Here is a 19,239-nt window from a genome sequence, read left to right as displayed (position 1 = left end):
TTCAAGGCAGGAACACTTGGCTTTGAATCCTGCCTGTGACACTTACTAGCTGTAGGTTTGGTTGGGCCATCCTTCTGCCTTCTCTAGAGCCTTATAAACATAAAGGAAATGTTTGTTTTCAAGGTTGGTTGGTTTTTTAAACCCTTACCTTCAATCTTAGAATCAGTACTACGTATTGGTCCCAAGGCAGAAAAGCAGTAAGGGCTAGGCAATGGGCATTAAGTGACTTGCCCAAGGTGAAACAGCTAGGAAGTATCTGAGGCTAGATTTGAACCCAGGACCTCTCATCTCTAGGCCTGGCTCTCAATCCTCTAAGTCTTCTGGCTGCCCCCAAAGGAAATGTTTATTAAATAAATGTAGTATATCCAAATCTGGCTGAACAAATCTGTGCAATATAGACTACTGTATCCTTGTGGAGAGAATGGATGATAGATTATAATAGAGTTAGGTAGATTTGAAACTAGTTGCATAGCCAGACCTTGAAGAGCAGTCATTAATCCTTCAATATAAGCTTTGAAGGCTATCTAGTGGAGCACCTCAGAGATTTGTTCTTGGACCTCTGTTTAACATCTTTGTCAATGACTTGGATAAATGTATGCCTATTAAAAATCATAACAATAGGTAGCACTAATAGCACAAATGATAGGAAAGAGTTTTACAAATATAATTTTATTTGGACCTTACAACTACCCTGGGCAATAGGTGCTATTTTTCTCCATTTTACAGATAAGGAGACTGAGACAAGATAAAGTTTGGTGATCTGCCCAAGGTCTTACATCTAGTAAATGTCTATGGCCAGATTTGAACTTGTGTCTTCCAGACTCCAAGACCTTCACTCTATGCATTGTTATCTAGCTGCCTCTTAAAGGCTGGGAAATATAAGTAACACATTGGATAACAGGATCAGGATCCAAAAATATGTTGGCAGGTTATAACACTGTATTGCATCCAATAAAGTCAGTCAACAAATCAAAGGCCTTCTATGTGCCAGCCACTGTACTAAGCACTGGGAATACAGAGAAAGACGAAAGATCTTCCTTGCTTTCAAGGAGCTTAATGATCCAATGAGGGAAACAACATGAAAACAAATAGAAAAAGAAGATATATCCTGGATAAGCCAGAGATAATAAAGGGAAAGTGTTAGCAATAAGGGGAATCGGACGGGCCTCTGACAAAATGTGGGATTTGAGCTGGGACTTGGAGGCAGGGTGGAGAGAGGAGAGTGTTCCACAGAGGCAGCCAGTGAAAACTCCTGGAGCTGGAACAGCAAGGAGGCTGGTGTACTGGATCTCAGTATACAGAGGCGAATGAGAACTAAGATGTACAAGACTGGAAGGGTAGGAAGTGATCATTAAAAGGACTTTAAAAGCCAACCCGAAGATTTTATGTTTGACCCTGGAGATTGTGATAGGAAGCCACTGGAATTTATTGATGGGGGGAAGGGTCTATGATCCATACTCTAAGAGCATATTGACAGCTGAGATGAGGACTAATGTGAAGAGACTTGAGGCAGAGAGACCAACAAGCTGGACTGGACCAGGAGGGTAGCAGTATCAGCAGAGAGAAGGTTGTTATGAAGGTAGAAATAATAGTAACTGAAGACAAAAGAATTGGAGGAGACACTGGGTTGGGAGCCTGGGTGACTTGGAGAATAGCTTTACTCTCCACAGTAACTGGGAAGTCCAGAAGGGAGGTTGTCTAGAGGGGAAATAGTGTCTTTTCAGTGAAATGTAATTAGTGATCAGTTTAAAATCCTTCCCTTCCTTTCAAAATCAAATATACTAAGTACAGAATGGAGGAAGTGTGGCTATGCAAAGTGTGCCCGGACATGACTATCCGAATCAGCAAGTTATTGTGTGGAACAAAAATTAGATTTGTTGTGCTCGGTGGAAGTTACAGATAGTTTTAGCTTTATCTAAAACTAGTCAACTGAGCAGTCCCAAAGGTGAACAAGACATTTTGAGAGACAGTGAGTTCCCCTTCAATGGAGATCCCTAAGGAAACACTGCACAGCTACTTGTCAGAACGGTTGTCCATAGGGTTCCTTTCAGAGTACTTGCTGTCTTTAACATTGTGTGATTCTAACCAGAGAAAGCAAGGCATGAGCTGGTCTTAAACTACTAAACTACAGAAAACAGTGGGGTGGGGCAGTGGAGGGAGCAGATCCAGCTGACATTCCGGTGAGATTAAGGATATGACCTGGGCCCAAGGCAAGGAGTCTGAAATGACCCTTACATAGTCAAGGACTCAGTAAGAAACTTGGGCTTGCTTAGAGGGAAAGATAGCTTAAAGGTAGGAGGTGAGGTGCAGAGGAAAACAGTATTTCTTATTTCTGGAGCTCTTTAAGGTTGAATAGAGCATATTCCTCACAACAGTCCTATTTAGGGAGTCTACCAAGGATTATTATCATCATTTCACCATAGAGGAAACAGCGACACCAAGGCAAATTTCCTTGATCACAGTAGTTACTTTAAGAGACAAAGGCAAGATCAAAACCCCACTGGGACCGATCCAGCATTCTTCTCACTATGCCACATTGCTTCTCTTGGGCAAGAGCCTTGAATACCAGGTTAAGAATATACTTCCCCAAATGGGTAATCCTCTGTGATTTTTTTTCCCTAAGTTACATTCCTATGCCCCCATAAGGCATGTCATCTTGGTTGCTACAGTATTTTGAAAATGTATTTAAGGTATTTCTTTATTATGTACAACCCAAATATATATATATATGTATATATATATATTTCCATATTTCCCCAGGGCAGCTTGGTAGCTCAGTAGAGCACCAAGCCTAGAGACAGGAGGTTCTGGGTTCAAATTTGACCTCAGACACTTCCTAGCTATGTGAGGCAAGTCACTTAACCCCAGTTGTCTAGCCCTTAACACTCTTCTGCCTTGGAATCAATATTTAGTATTGATTCTAAAACTGAAGGCAAGGATTTTTATTTTTAATGTACTTCTCCACTGTCTCTATCTCCTTTGACTCCAGCTATACCTCCTTCCTAGGGGTTAGGGAATTGTTTTCATTCCCTCTTTCCCTCCCAGGAGTACCAGTCTCAGCAGAGAATTCTGGGAATAGCTCCAAGGGAAAGAGGTGCCAATGAGGGGAAAGTTGAGCCCAGCTTAGCTATCTTTAGATTTCACAAATAAAGCTCTGAGCCCTTCTGAGGACTTGGTTCCTTGTTTACTTTGTTTTTAGCCTCTGACTCAGCATTGGTGGAAATTCAGAAACAACACAGAAAAAGAAAACCTTCCAAGTCCCATGAGGAACTGCAAGAGGGAACTAGGGAACGAGGCAAAGGCCAGCCAAGGGCAGCTAAAGGCAGTCAGTGACCTCAGGGCCCAAGCGCCATAGAGGAAAACAGTAGAAAGGGTGTCATGAGGGACAGATAAGCTGCTCATTCATAGGGGCAGAAAAAGAAGTTTATAGGTAGAGTACCAGGAATTTTCTTGTCGCTGTCCCTGGCCTTCAATTCTCATTTCTGTCTGATTCCCAGGAAAGTAGGGCCAAGGTAGTTTAAATTTTTAGGCCTCCATTGTAGCAATTTTTCTTGACTGTACATGTTTGTAACCAGGGTTTTGTTTCTCTTCCTTTCTTTCTCATTCTCCCAAAACCTATCAAGAAAACAGGGATCTGAAAATAAAAGAAGAATTTAGTACAGCTCTTACTATAGGATACTAGGGAGGAAAAACTTAATTTGGGGTTACAGGTTCTCATCTTAATTCCACCTTCCTGTGTGCAAGTTACTCCCCTCTCTAGGTCTCAGTTTCCTTATCTAGTAAACTCCGTGATCTCTAAGATCCTTTCTGGCTCTAAATCCTTTCAATGTCCCTGGTCAGAGCCCAATGGGCCCTCAGATCATAGATTAATAAAGCTGATAGACCTTTTAGTTCATCTCTTTCATTTTTCAGGTGACAAAAATTGAGGCCTAGGGAGAAGAGATTTTTCTCTAAACCCACTCTAAATTCGTGAGTCAAGGATAGAGCTGAGAACAGAATTAAGGACTCTAGGCATTCCCCCACCCCAACATGAGAGATTTTGCCTGAGCACTTACCTTTTGCCCTGACCTTGCCTTTTTGTTTTGCTGTGGGGTAGTTGGGGGCTTTCAGACAGGAGGTAGGGTGAGGACAAGGGAGGAAAAAATGCCAGAGCACTTCTTGTCTGAGCTACATCTCTGGCCAAGAGCCATCTGGTCACACTGTTCCCGTCTCCCGCTCTCACTGGTGGCCCTGCCAAAGAATAATATTGTAATGCTATCATCTCTCATACAGTTTTACAAGGTCAGAGAAATAATAAGTGCAATGGATAGTGCTCCTGGCTTGGAGTCAAGAAGGCCTCAGATCACATTTGGTTTCGGATACTCACTAGCTATGTGATTGTGGGCAAGTCATTTCATCTTCCTTTACTTCCTTTTCCTCATAAAATGGAGGTAACAATAACCCATACCTCCAAGTGTTGGTGTGAGAATCAAATGAGATGGCATTTGTAAAGTGCTTTTATTTCTTATTATTTCCAAATACCCTCTCTACCCACCACACTCCCCCAGGAGGCTGTGCCTCTGGAACAAGACCATGGATCCCCATCCATAGCTTCCACTTATTAGCACTTTAAAGATTACACAAGTATTTCCTCACAATGTTATCAAATAGGTAATGAGAGGATTTTTGTCCCCATTTTACCATAGCAAACCAAAAAACACAGGCAGTTACTAGTAGTCCAGGATCAGACACCCTGCAGACCAGGTCTGCAGCAAAAGCAGGAAGCCTGGGGCTTGGGGTGCCTAGGCTAGCCCCTCCTTCAATACAGATATCTGATAGGTTTGGGCCTAACTCCTCACAAGCTAAAGCAGTTTAGAGCATTGGAAACCCAGTAATCTGGTTTATTTTCTCTGACATTGTCCCTGGAGTTTTATCTATCAGGGCCCAGAGCTATGCCCAGTTCTGGGACTGGCGGAAAGCCCCCTGTGCCCAGGGGATGGCAGCTTGCTCAGACTTTGCAAGGCTACAAGAACCAACTATGGTCCTTTTTCCCTTTGGCAACCCTTCATTCACCAACAGTGGGAAAAACTGGACACATATCACACGTTGTCAAAGCACACAGGACCTTAGAACCTGGAATATGGATCATTAGGGCTAAGAAGGATTTTAGAAGAACAGGATATCAGAGCTGTAAGGGACTTTAGAAATTACCTAGTCCCACCTCTTCCCCTCTGGGAGGAAGAAACTAAGGAAAGGGACTGCCCAGGGAAACACAACCCTTGAGGGCACAGTCTCACTGACTTGTCTATTTCCCTTCTCAACCAAGTGACTTCTTCCTGATAACCATCCCTGAATACAAAAAGAGATAGCACTGAACCAGGGGCAGAATTTATAGAAGTTCTTCTCAGTTGGCATAGTAACAGACCAGATTTACCGATGAGACAATCTGGATTCAAGTTCTGCCTTTGTGCCCCTGGACAAATCACTTGGCTGTCCAGTGCCCTAGCAGTTCTAAGACTCCAAATTCCATGCGAGTTGACATCTGCTTTGAGTGGGGTAGACACAGGACTGGCACTAATTCCCAGATTCCCCAGGCTTCTTTCTACCACATTGGCCCTGTTATTATATAAAGCATAAAGATAGTGCTTCTTCCTTCTTGAAGACCATTTAATTAGCCCATCCTGTATAAAGAAATGTCTGTTGATGATCCCTGTAACCCACCTTCTCTCCTGAGCAGTACCTGTGTCCTAAGCTCTCCCATAGCTTTCCTCTTTAACTGAACCCTCTTCTTTTCTTCTAGGGAGGAAGTGAGTCTACAAAGAGCATCCAGTCCCGAAGGCCTGGCCGGCCCAGACCAAGCCCACCCCCACTCAACCTGCCAAGAAAAGAGGCAGAGAGGATCGCCAAGATTTTCTCTGCTCGGTATTCCCAGGACTAGACTGTACCCACCCCATTCTCCCCTTCCCCCCTTCCCCAATGTACCTCAAACAAAGGAGAGGGCAGGTGGCTACCCCCCCCAGGAATGAAGCCTGCTTCTGGCAACTATTCTGTTACATACCAAGCAAGGAATCTCCAGGCCAAGGATCCCCAGCCATTCCTCACAAGGCTAGTAGGGATGACAGTCAGGAATGTATGTACCACAGGGAAAGCAGCTCCTCCTTTGTAAACAAAGACTCGAGAGTGGGAAGCTGCCCATTCAGGACTGGTCCTGGGCTCTTAGGTGCTGATCCCACCCACAACTCACAATCTGCTTCGACTTTTGCTGGGAGGGACAAGAATGGGATCATTTTGTTAGTTTTATTTTATTTTTTTACTAGATTGTGTGAACCACTGGGAAAGGGGGAAATCACCCCTTTGCAAGTTTTTTAGGAAATTAGCTTACATGAAAACCATGCTTTTAACTTATTGTCTGGACTCAGAGGAGCCTCAGCTTGTCTCAATAAAGCCCTTTTATACTTGTGTCCTGGTCACTGCTTTTCCAAGGATGGATTCTGGTTTTTTATAAGAGAATGTTGAATTTGGCGCCTTCACTGCTGAGAGTGTCACCTAAGCCCCGTGTCAAAGCGATGCCCATGGACTGGAGAGGCTATAAGCAGGTAGAAAGAGACCAGACCAGATGCCGGTTCCAGCAAGATTTTGAGTACTTAATGCCCATGCCCATTTCTCTAACAACTTAGCTTACAAAGAGCTTGCCCCACCGCCCCCCTCGTGTGAGCTAGCTATCAGTGCTTCCAATTTTACAGAGAAGAAAAGAGCCCAAGTTCTGATTGCCCAGCGGCTGCACAACAGAGCCTAATGGGAAGGAGCTGGAATGTAAAGTTGTAAAGATCTTTCTGTGATACCGCACTGCCTAATGCTACCTCCTGCCACACTGGCCTTACAGACAGCCCACTTGCATGCTTGTCATGGATGCCCTCATCTTCACACTTTGTTTAACAGAAACTAAGGTGGGATTTTTTTTTTTTTAAGACCTTACCAATAACTATGGGAAACAAAGGCATGGCATGGATAGAAGGCCTGCCTTGGAGTCATGAAAACCCAAGTTCAAATCCTGCCTCTGACAAACTATTTGATCAGGTTTGGCCACTGTATTTCCATTAAGAAGAGTGAATGCACAGAATTTCAGACTAAGAAGGAACTTGAGTGCTCGTCTAGTCTAACCCATAACCAAACGAATCCCCCCCCACAACACATAAGTGGTCATCGGCCTCTCCCAAAGCCCTCTGAAGGGGGAAGGGGAAAGGGAGGACTAGCGGTTCACGGGTTGTACAAAGATAATAGAGCAACAGTGACTGGCTAGCTCGTACTGCAAAGATCAATCAAGCTTACAATCGGCCACTCCTAGATCGAGATTTTCAGCTTTGGCTCTTTCCGCCATTAGTTCTGATTAAGCGCAAGCTCTGCCTTCCTGTTGTTCAGACAGAAATGGCAAATCTCCAGCACCCCCTCACACACACTCTTCATAGCTCTAACTGCCCTCTTTGGGCTTTAATTTACTGCTTGGTTTTAGAAATATTTGCTACACTCGAGAGCATCTCTGTTCCCCTCCCCAGCCAGGGCCGTCTATCCAGTAATCATTCCTGAAATGAAAAGGGCAACACCGAGTCAAATGCAAGGGAGACCAATCAAGCAAAAGGACAGACGTGATCCCAGTGCCAAGAGGCAAGTTTGGGACTTTGTGGGAAGAGGAGCACGTCTACAATACTGCTCTGGAAAGGCACATCTGAACTAGCAGTTTATGTAAAAAGGATTCAAGTCCTGCCTTTGACCCATGAATTGCATTACTATGAACACATCAATGAGCTGCCCCTTGCCCAAGCAGTTCTAAGACTCCAAATTCCATGAGCTGACACATGCATTTGGTGAAAGGAATTTCCACAGCTACAGTTCCCTACACCCATGAAATTACCCGGTGTGGGGAGGGTAGCCGACGTTCACCATACTGGGTGGAATGGACGAGTAGCCAGTGGCAAGACAGTATGGCCAGGCTGCAGTATGCCCTGTTGGAAGGAGCATCTACAGAGGGGAGATGATGGGGACATCAAAGGTGCTGACACCTCTCAATACACTACCAGTTACTCTCCCAAATTTTCGTGGAAATGGGAGAGACCCATTCCTTGCCTTTTCAGAGTTCACACCCCAGAAGAGGGATAAGATGCAGCAGGATCCCAAGGTGAAAGGCACCCTAGAGATCACTTCATTCAAACCTGTCATTTTGCCAAGCAGAAAATTTAGGCCTCTAGCAGGGAAGGGACTGCCCAGAGTGCATGATGCTCTTTTAATCAGTAGAGGTGACGCTTGAACTGGGGCATCCTGACTAAATCCAACCGGCGTTCTTCCCATTACACCAAAGATAACTGACTGCTGCTAGGCAATCTGTATTTTAAATTCAGAGAAGGGGCATAACATGCAGGAGGGAGGTAAGAGCTCAGAGGATGTTAGATCACTAGGCCATAGTTAAGAGAAAACTTTTTAGACAGGGCACTTAAACTAGATCTGGGAGCTGAAAATCCAGTGGGAGGAAAGTCATGATTTCCCCTAAAATATGGCTGTATAAAAATTTTTTTAAAGTATAGCCTATGCTTCAACTTTAATGCTGCTAAAGATTACATCTGTGAGAGTCCTCCCTATCCCAGTGCAGATTCCTGCCCTCTGTGCCGTATTAGACAATGACATCAATTGCTCTGGCTAGAATAATCCTTCTAGTAGCCAAGGCACTGTGAAGGAGTCTCTCGGCAGGCCGTTGGCACTCAGACAATAGGCACAGTCTTTTCCTCGGCCCATATTTGAAATCCTTCCAGCCTGTTAAGACCTGCCAAAGCTTGTGCTCCACTGGCACAGGCCTCCTTCAAGAGGTGAAGAGCTGGTTAAGAAGATTGTCTATGAGAATAAGCCTGTGATTCTCATTCCCGACCCCAGCTTAAGCTCCAGGGACAGTGGCTTCCCTTCACCTCGCGAGGCCTGGGTACCTCACATAGGACGAAATGGGAAGGAGAAAAGACCTGAACATACACAGAGCGACCACAAATAGTAGGAAGAATAGCAGTAGAGATGGGCAAAAGCTCACAGAAGTCAAAATCAAATGCTCGTTAAATTATCCAGGGGCAGCTAGGTGGCTCAATGGATAGAAAGCCAGACCTGGAGATGGAAAGTCCTGGGTTCGAATGTGACCTCAGACACTTGCTAGCCGTGTGACACAATCCCATTGCCCAGCCCTTACCAGTCTTCTGCCTTAGAACCAATACATAGCGTTTATTCTAAGACATAAGATAAGGGGTTTTGGTGGGTTTTTTTTTAAATTGAATTAACGGAATAAAAAAGTAAATGTCCTGTCCTCCCAGCCAAGAAATTGGTTCCCCCCCCCCCATTGAGTCCCCGTGATCTTGGTAATGATAACAGGCCCAAATTCTATTGCTCTTTACAGTTTATAAAACACATTTCCCATTACAGGCCTGTGAAGAAAAAAGTGCAAGTATTTTTATCCCCATTTCACAAACTGAAAAAACTATTTCAGAGAGGGAAAATGACTTGCCCAGAATCACACAGCTACTAAAGTTCAGGTCTCCTGCTTCCTAACCCAGTCCCCTTTCCGTGAATCAGTCTTGATTCGGGGCTTCCATGCCCTGCACCACATGGCCCTTGTGCCTCATCTCTCCCCTCACCCCATTCCCACTCCCATTCAGATCCCCGTGACAAGAAGCCGGTCCCGAGCAGGTGCCTGGCAGAGGCGGGGAAGGGCTGCTCTGCAGTTCTCTGACCATCCCCACTTCTTCCTGCTCGCTGCCTGTCATCAGATGATCCCAGCTGTCACCTGGCTCTTCCAGGATAAGGTCACCAGAGTCTATAAATATAGGCCCCCTCCCACCCCCGGGCCTCCAGAGACGGGCAGATGGCAAAGAGCACCGAGCAGGGCACCCAAGGAAACAGTCCGGTCCGTTGCAGACTGCTCCCAGGTAAGAAACACCTGCGGATTATTCATCTCTTCTCTCTTGCCCTCTGGCACTCTCTCTTGGCAAAGGCTTGGCCTAGGACCCAAGAGTACAGACTCCTCCAGCTGGGAGGATCCTTAAAGACCAAATCCATTCCCTTGGCATGATGAGGAAGAGGAGACCCGGACAGGAAACGTGCTCTACACCAGGTTACGTGTGGAGAAAGGGTGGCAGAAAGTGATCTCCAACCAAAATGACTAGAAATCTCGGGCTCTTTCCCCTGTGGCACAGTCTGTCCTGGTTTTATTACTCTGGGCAGGAGTTAAGTGGCCTCCATGCCCAGGAGCTGGGGGAATCCAGAGCCTTGGAGTCCTCAGTGGGGAAATGGCTTAGTTGGGGGGCCCCGAGGGATCTAAGCCCCAGATACCCTACCCTTTGGGTCATCCTGGCTGGCTCATACAATTACACAATGTAGTTGGACAAGACCTTAGAGACCATCTAGTCCGAATCATCCCTCATCTTGGGAAGCTAGAAAGGTTCAGAGAAGGGAAGGGATTTATCCACGATCAAAGTGCATGACAGCCACCTCTTATCTTCTGTGTCCATATCCAGGGCACTTCCTACTGCACCAAGAAGTTGTCAAGGGATGGTCTCCCTGTGCCAACCCCTAAGGGCGACTGCTCTGTGATCCCAGAGTTCTTGGGGCCATGGGCTGGAGGGAGGGTGCAGTGAGAAGGGGAAAATGGGCCTGATGGCACTTCCACCAGTGCCCCGGAATGCTGCTGCTGGAGCCACGTGAGGCTAAAAGGAGGACACCCTTCCCTTCTGTCCCCTGAGCAGGCTGGCTGCAAGGAAAATTAAGGCTGCGTAAGGGAATCTCCTGGGGCTTAGGGTTTAAAATTATAATAGCAGGAGTCACAATGTACCGTCTCCAGAGCTTTTGTTGTTGTTCAGTGGTTTCCCCTCATGTCAGGACTCTTTGTGGCCCCATTTGGGGTTTTCTTGGTAAAGATACTGGTGTGATTTACCATTCACTTCTCCAGCTCATTTTACAGATGAGGAAACTGTGACTTGCCCAGGGGCATGCAGCTAATAGACCAGATTTAAGTGTTCCTGATTCCAGGCCTGGCTCTCTCTTGTGGAGCCACCTAGCTGCCTTCTTATATTTCTCCTGCTCTCTAAAATCTGTAAATGCACTTTCCAGAAGCTATTTGCTTTGCAAGAATTCTGAGAGTCACTGAGCTGGGCGATTGCCCCATTCTACAAAAATAGAAATGAAGAAGAAGAGAGGAGAAATGATTCACACCAGATCACCACCAGCCAGTTAACAGCAAAGTCAGGTTTTGAACAGAGGTCCTACAGACCAGGCAGACCTCCTAGTCTTGCTGTGGTGGTGAGGAGAGACAAGTGACAGGGCCCGTCAGCCAACAATTAATCCATCTACAAGTCTGGAAGTGAAGGGCAGGCCTGGTTCATGCCTGTGAAGAGATGGTCTGACTGAGGAACTATAGAGAACAATTAAGTATGAAACTAAAGTGAAAGATGAAGGGGGCAGGGGCAGAATGCCAGGCTTTTAGACAGACAGCCTGGGGTCTGGCACCAGTACTGCCACTGCCTTACTATGTGATACAAGGCAAGGGTAGCTTCCTTTCCCTCTCTAGGCCTCAGTTTCCCCTTCTGTAAAATGAAGTCAGACTAGTTCCTAAGGATCCTTCTAGTTCTAGAACTGTCTAACTCTGAGGCCAGGGAGATGTCCCTTTATGAGGAGACAAAGCTTCTTCTCAGGAAGCTGAGCCACAAGCTGGGGTTCTCTGAGATTTCAAGCCCCTGCTGAACCATTCCTCTAGCACTCTTTAGGAAAAAGACCTCTCCTCCGTAAGAAGAGGGGGAAAATGGTCTTCAGATTTAGGGGGTGGTCGATGTTGGCTTTTCTGAGGCTGAGCTTCCCAGGCCAATGAAGAAACTCGAAGAGATACTTCCTGGCTCTCTTCAGACAGATGCCAGGGTTCAAGGCTGGACCTTAGGCCTCCCTGACCTGAGTCGACTTCCCAGGGGCCTACTTGCTTCTCTTGGAGCCTATCTGGAAGCCCTTTGCCTTCAACCCTAGGGCTTTCGGCTTTCACTTTTACTAAACTTCCCTGATCCCTGATCCTAATCTAGGCCTCCTGACCTTCTCCTCTCCCCACCATCTTTCCTTCACAGCCATCACCGCATCAGTGGCTCCTGGGTCCAGCACCCATTTTCCTCTTTCCCTTTTCTCTGTTGCTTCCACATGTGCCAGACTTCAGAAGTGTGTTTTCTAAGAGCTGAAATTCCAAAGAGAGAGAGAAATCACACTCATTCCGAAACAGCACAGCAGCTGAATGAAGGCCATTAGACATATAGATGTCAGAACACTCTCTTGCCCTAACCTTCTGGACTCTTCTACCAAGCTACAGTTCCCTAGGCTCCCCGGATTCCCACTCGGGACCAGTTGTCCTACCGTAGGCTCCAGATAAGAATCTAAATTTAGGATTCAACTATCTGGACCATCCTGAAGAGACCAAACTCATTGGTCCATGTTTTCTAATCCCAGACACACTTTTGGCCCAAATCAGAAAGGCCCTCGATGACTTGCTAGGCTTGCGCTCAGCACACAGCAGTGAGTAATCTCTGAGTAATCTCATTCTATCTTTCTCTACCAAGGGACAAACAGAAATAAAAACAGGGAAATTAAAATAGCTCCCATCATCTCAGTCAGAGCTCTCCAAAGGTGGAATGTGCTGCTCTCACCCCTTCTGACGAACAGCACAGCGAGGGCCAGTCTGTTTGAAGGGACAAAAACAAAAGTGAGCTCAGCGAAAGCTTGGATCCAGAGGTTGGCTGGCTCCTTGGCAGTGAATCTGAGGAAGAGATTCCGGCATTGGGGAACAAGCTGAATTCTGCAATTCCTGGGGCCCACTCCAGCTGCAAGGATTACAACTGAATAATTCAGCAGCTCACACCCAGCACAGCACAGGTCTGTCCTGCCTGGGCCTGAAAGACAAGGGCAGAACCCAGAATGTGATCTATGCTAGGCCAGGTGAGAGAAGCCTCCCATACTCGTTGATACCTTTTGTTTCGTAAAATCTTCATTTCCAAATGTATCTCTCCCCAACCCACCCAGAAAAGTGGACACGGGAGAGCTATTCCTTCTAACAAAGAATAAAAAAGCCAAAAGAAAAAAGAGTTTACACAAATCTGGCCAATTCATCCACCAAGTCTGACTTTTAAACCAGTCCAACTTCTTCATTTTATAGATGAAGACCCAGACACCCAAAGAGATAAAGTGCCTTCGCCCCAGTCAGATAGCAAGTCAGTCTGAAGGTAAGCAAAGTCCCTTAGATTTTAGTTGACAAGCCACGCTTGTGGCAGGGCAGCTAGAAGGTCTGTACCAAGCAGCCTCCTGGGCTTAGCTCGGTCTCTGTTCCTTTTACCACTCACTTATAGACATTGAGATTTGGAAGGGTTTTTGGAAATGAGAAACTAGAGGACCCCAGAACTCCGCAGCTATTGAGCACATAAGAAATTGCCCATGCATGGCTGATAACTAGTCTAGCTTTGAGAGATAAAGGCTGGGAGGCTTAGGAAATGTTCCCCAAAAGCCAAAGGGAGGTCACCCACACAGACCAAATCCAACGGCTAGGAAGAGGAGTCCAAAGAAAAGATTTCCCTCCAGAGTATTAGTTGGCCCAGAGCACCCTTGGGGCAAATAACATCCTATTTAGGACAGAAAGGCCTCTTAACCTAGACTCCTGGAAAAGACCAGATAGGCTGCTCTGTAAAGGAACAAAGCTGTTTAGCAGGGATGCTTCATAGCCATGTTCCCAATGGGGGTGTCCATGAGCACAGCACCTGTTTCCAGAGGAGTGCACAAAGAGGAGCCCAGAGGGGCACAAGCCCGGGAAGACATCCCTAAAACAGCAACCCTGCTGTCTCAAAGGCCCGGTTACCTCCCTCTTCACACGTGCTCTGGCTATACATTTTCCATATGTACATGGAGCACGTATAAGGGCCATGTGTATTTGTAAGGATATGCACATATACATGCATACAGACATATCCTTTCCTCCACGTACTCATATTCCCTGTGTGTGTGCCTGTCCACACACTCTCCGTGTGTGCTCACTTTGCCCGCTGATAAGTACAGTGGTACCTTGACCCGCAACTTTAATTTGTTCCATGGCCAAGCTCATAACTCAATTTGCTCGTGTTTCAAATCAAATTTCCCCACTTAAATGAATGGAAATGCAATTAATCTGTTCTGGCCTCCAAAAAAACACAAACTTTTTGTTTCATATGCTTTTAAATGTGAAGATGTACTTTATAAATAACAAATAAATATATTTATAGGTAATAAGAAAGAATGTAAAGAAATAAACTTGCTTATGAAATGTTATTTACCTTCATGGTCAGGCGAAGATGCTGGTGGAGAAGGTTTTCATTTCATGCGCTGTTGCTTAACTAACATAACTTACTCTCTACACACGTAATGCTACATTTAAATGCAAAATTGACCTTACACATTCCTAATGTAACTTTATTGCTAAACATAATTGCTATTTTTTTACTTTATTTAATTATCATCATTTTCTTCATTGAATTTTGGCTGTTTTGCCACACTTCCCTCCGTTTCGCTTAGAGGCCATTTCAACAAAAACCTTTCCATGGAAGTTTGTTTCTTCCTCCCTTTCAGAACATTTTGATAATGTGTGAAACAAGTGTCATCACACAGCTCCAACACTCAACCTGTTGCAACTTTTTCTGAGTGCGTTTTTTCACTAAACTGTTTAATTTTTTCCCAAATCCTCAACATTTCCTTAATCTCACTTGTGCTGATGACCTCATCCACTTCAGACTCCTCCTCACTAATTTCCTGCAAAATCTCCGTAAGCTACTGCTGCTGCTGTAACTCCTTCAATTCCTCCATCATCAGGAGCCATGGTTAAAAATTAAGGAATTTGCCGGAAAAAAAAAACTGACAATAAAGACAAAAATAAAGAAGAAGGCAAAAGCAATTCAATACAGATGCTCATTCAGCCAGATAAACACTGACCTAAACAAAAAAGCTTCATGTAACTTGTGAAACCAAACGCTCCGTAGGCTGCCTAGTGGAGGGTGGCGGAAGCTCGTGATTCAAATATTCACTCTTAGGGGCAGCTGGATAGCTCAGTGGAGTGAGAGTCAGGCCTAGAGACAGGAGGTCCTAGGTTCAAACCCAGCCTCAGCCACTTCCAGCTGTGTGACCCTGGGCAAGTCACTTGACCCCCATTGCCCACCCTTACCACTCTTCCACCTATGAGAAAATACACCGAAGTACAAGGGTTTAAAAAAAAAAAAAAAAAAAAGAATAAGTCAAATATTCACTCTTGACTTAAAGTAAAAAATCCCAATTGTGACTGCTCGTATCTCAAATTGCTCGTGATTTAAGATGCTCCTATATCAAGGTACCACTGTATATTCATGGAGAAATGGGTCCCAATCTATTAGGGGAATTTTTCATTGCTGCTTTTATTACTGTTATTTCACTAAATCCTGAAGCCTGATTTCTTTTTTGGTGATTATTTCTGGTGATTAAATCTAAAAATGGGCAGGGTAGAGTTAATTCCAAGAATGCAAAGGCCAGGCAAAGGTATGGAGATGGGGGATGGTGTCATGTATGAGGATCAGCAAAACAGCTAATATTCCTATATTAGTAAGTGAATTTAGGAGAATCGTATCGAATAAAGCTTGGAAAATTAGGTTGGAACCAAGTTCAAAAGGGCTTTAAATGATGATCAGAGGAGTTGGAATCTGTTTCTAACAGTAATAGGTAGCCATTATATTATAGTTTATTGAGAAGGGAAGTAAAATGGTCCCACCTGTTCTTTTTTTTTTTTTTTAAGTTTATTTCCGTCTTAGAATCAATACTAAGTATGAGTTCCAAGGCAGAAGAGAGGTAAAGACTAGGCAAATTAGGGTTAAATGATTTGCCAGGGTCACACAGCTAGGAAGTGTCTGAGGTAAGATTTGAAGTCAGGACCTCCCATCCCTAGGCCTGGCTCTCTATCCTCTAAGCTACCCAGCTTCTCCCCGCACCTGTTCTTTAGAACTATCATTTTGACAGTTTTCTGGAAGATGAATTAGAGACAAGAGAAACTTGGGGCAGGAAGAGCAAACCATTGCAGTAGTCCATAGTAGAGGTGATGAAGACCTGAGCTAGGGGGTAGGAGGAGAGAAAAAAGGGGCATATGTGAGAGAATCTGGAGGTACACTCAGCAAAACTTGGCAACTGATTTGATACATGGGGTGAGGAAAAATTAGGAATGAAGGATGATATGGAGGTTGAATATTTGGGGGACTGGAAGATTAATGATGCCTTCAACAGAAAGAGGGAAGTTTGGAAGAGAAAGGTATGGAAATGGACTTTTGGAAATCTTTAAAGTTGAGATACCTACAGGACACAGACTTCAAAATGCCCCATATAGAGTTGGTGATGTTAGATGGGGTCTTAGAAGAGACCAGGGCTAGCTATATAGATCTGGGGGTCATCTACATAGAGATAATGATTAAGCCCATGAGAAGTGATGAGGTCACTGAGAAAAAACTGTAGAGAAAGGAGTTAAGAAGAGCCAAAACATAACCTTGGGACACACTCACAATTGGGGGACAGGATATGAACGATGATCCAGCAAAAGAGATTGAGAAAGAGTAGTCAGACAAGTGGAAGAATTGAGAGAAATCTAATGAAAACCTAGAGAAAATTAAGTATCCAGGAAAAAAAAAAAGAGTAATCAACAGTCAAATGATACAGAGAGGTCAAGAAGGATGAGAATTTTTAAAAGGCCATCCATCAGATTTGACAATTAAAAGGTCATGGGGGGGAGGGAGGTTTGGTAGCTAGCTCAGTAGATAGAGAGCTGGGCCTAGAGACAGGAGGTCCTGGATTCAAATTTGGCCTCCAACACCTCCTAGCTATGTGACCCTGGGCAAGTCACTTAACCCCAGTGGCCTAGCCCTGATTACTCTTCTGCCATAGAACCAATACTCAGTATCAATTTTAAGACAGAAGTTAAAGGTTTCAAAACAAAACAAAACAAACAATCATTGGAGAGAAGTGTCAGTTGTATGATGAAATTGGAGGGAAAGAATAGAGTCACCAAGAGTAGGTAATTTTTTTCCTAGAAGTTTGGTTATGAAAGGGAAGAGAGATATAGACTTTATATAATAGTTTAAGGGGATGATAAGGCCAAATGAAATTCTTTTTTAGGATGGAGGAAACCTGGTGATATTTGTAGTTGCAAGCAAAGAAAGAATCAATAGATATAGTGAAATTGAAAATTAGAGGGATAGGAAAAGATGTCTGAGAAAACAATCTTCTTGGGGAGATGAGAGGCATTTGGTTCTTGGTTGGGTTGGTCTATGCACCTTTGGTGAAATAGCATCCACTGTTAGGATGTGGTTCATGTTCTTACTATCTATAGATAAAAAGTTGAGGTGAACAAGCCCCAGAAGTTTGCTAGTATTTATACTTTCTATGTTTGCAGCAATAAATTGGTAGCCCTTTCCTCTGAATACAATAGACACAAATTTCATACTTTTTATAAACATCTGCTGCCATTTGGGGTCAGTAATATCTATTTCTTACTCTCTCCTGTGTCTACTCTTAACTTATATGTCTAAAACCACTTTGTAACATCGTTATGGCCAGAGAGCAAAATGCCTGAGATAGTACCATGTATAGGATGGATACAGTCTAGTACAGTAACCCGCTGCACAGCTCCAGGTTCTATCGTTGCCTCAACAGTTAGATGCCTTCAAGGGAATAAAGCATGAGTCTCTAAGGGTCACTCCCTTGATTCTTGGCTCATATAACTTCTTGAATCTGCCCTCACCGCCAGTTATCTAAGGACAATTAGAACAAAAGATTGGTTTAGTCAAACATAGCTCATGTGCACTGGCACACATACAGGTGGGAGTCCCAAGCTCTTAGTTACATTTCCATTTAACTATTGTCCAGGTCCCTAGTTATCACCGAAAGCCTCCGCTCCTTCTATTCAGATCACAGGTTTGGTGCCACACAGAAGCATCTATACATTCACATTAGGGTTCCTGAGCCAACAGTATACATTGAACTCCTAGATGGCTAGCCCCACTACCCATCCAATCCAGTGGTCACTGCTGAATTTTCCAGATGTGCTGGCATAGAGTGCAGCATTTCAGCTTCAGTATTTGTCTTTCCAATGAGTAATCTGAATTAATTTCTTTAAGTATTGACTAATCTGATCCCCTTGCTATCCAAGGGACTCTCAAAAGTTTTCTCCAGTACCACAATTCAAAAGCATCGATTCTGCAGGGCTTAGTTTTCCTAAATTCCAACTCTCACAGCCATACATTACGACTGGAAAAACCATAGCTTTTATTGTATGAATCTTCGTTGGCTAAATGATGTCTCCTCTTTCTAGTATGCTGTTTCAGTTTTTCCGTAGCTTTCCTTCTAAGGAGCAAACATTTTTTATTTTATGGTTGCGATTGCTATCTGCATTGATCTTTGAGATCAAAGAATATAAAATCCGACACTTGTTCTACATCTCCCATTATTTGCCAGGAAGCGATGAGACCAGTTGCCATGATCTTAGTTTGTCTTTTTTTAATGTTAAGCTTCAAACCAGCTTTTACACACCCCTCTTTCACCCTCACCCTCATCAAAAAGTCTCTTAATTCTTCACTTTCTGCCATCAGAGTTGTATCATCTGCCTGATATTATTGATATTTCTCCCAACAATCTTGATTCCAGCTTTTGATTCATCTAGCCGGGCATTTCACATAATGTACTCTACAAATAAAATAAATAAGATGACAGTATACAGCCTTGTATTTCATTCCCAATCTTAAACCAATCAGTTGTTCCATGTTCAGTTCTAACAGTTGCTTCTTGATCTCAAAGGTCAAGGTTCCTCAGGAGACACGTAAGATGATCTAGTACTCCCATATCTTTGAAAACTTGACATACTTTGTTGTGATTCACACAAAGGCCAGGGTGTAGGCAATGAAAAATCAATATTTTCTGAAACTCCCTTGTTTTCTCCATAATCCAGCAAATATTGGCCATTTGGCCTCTAGTTCCTGTGCCTCTTCAAAAACCAGTCTGCACTTCTGTAATTCCCTATTTACATATTGCTGATGCCTGCCTTAATCATAACCTTGCTGTATGTAAATACATTGCTATATGTATGTCAAATGAGCACAATTATTTTGTAATTTGAACATTCTTTGGAATTGCCCTTTTTTTAGGATTGGGACAAAAACTGATCTTTTCTAATCCAGTGGCCAC

At 44.1% G+C, this 19,239-nt stretch overlaps 2 protein-coding genes across 6 annotated transcripts in view; both read left to right on the top strand.

Moving 5' to 3' along the window:
• C2CD3 (C2 domain containing 3 centriole elongation regulator) overlaps nucleotides 1-6,421 on the top strand; it is a 175,150-nt gene extending 168,729 nt beyond the window's left edge. Inside the window, 1 exon segment of the mRNA XM_044668915.1 lies at nucleotides 5,780-6,421. Coding sequence (XP_044524850.1) covers nucleotides 5,780-5,917 — 138 coding nt within the window. The 3' untranslated portion in view covers nucleotides 5,918-6,421.
• Nucleotides 6,422-9,863: 3,442 nt separating this feature from the next.
• Nucleotides 9,864-19,239, top strand: part of UCP3 (uncoupling protein 3) — a 29,505-nt gene continuing 20,129 nt past the window's right edge. Inside the window, exons 1-3 of one of the 5 annotated variants that reach the window (XM_044668134.1) lie at nucleotides 9,864-9,932; nucleotides 12,594-12,969; nucleotides 13,187-13,253. The gene's annotated coding sequence lies outside the window, so the exon portion shown is untranslated. Of the gene's footprint in view, nucleotides 9,933-12,593; nucleotides 13,254-19,239 lie in introns of all 5 variants that reach the window. The other 4 variants (XM_044668137.1, XM_044668133.1, XM_044668135.1 and 1 more) reach the window with 4 other exon arrangements.

Source organism: Gracilinanus agilis, chromosome 3 (assembly GCF_016433145.1).
Source record: "Gracilinanus agilis isolate LMUSP501 chromosome 3, AgileGrace, whole genome shotgun sequence".
NCBI lineage: Eukaryota > Metazoa > Chordata > Mammalia > Didelphimorphia > Didelphidae > Gracilinanus > Gracilinanus agilis.
The sequence above is the reverse complement of the archived record's forward strand: the minus strand, read 5'-3'. Positions and strand labels throughout refer to the sequence as shown.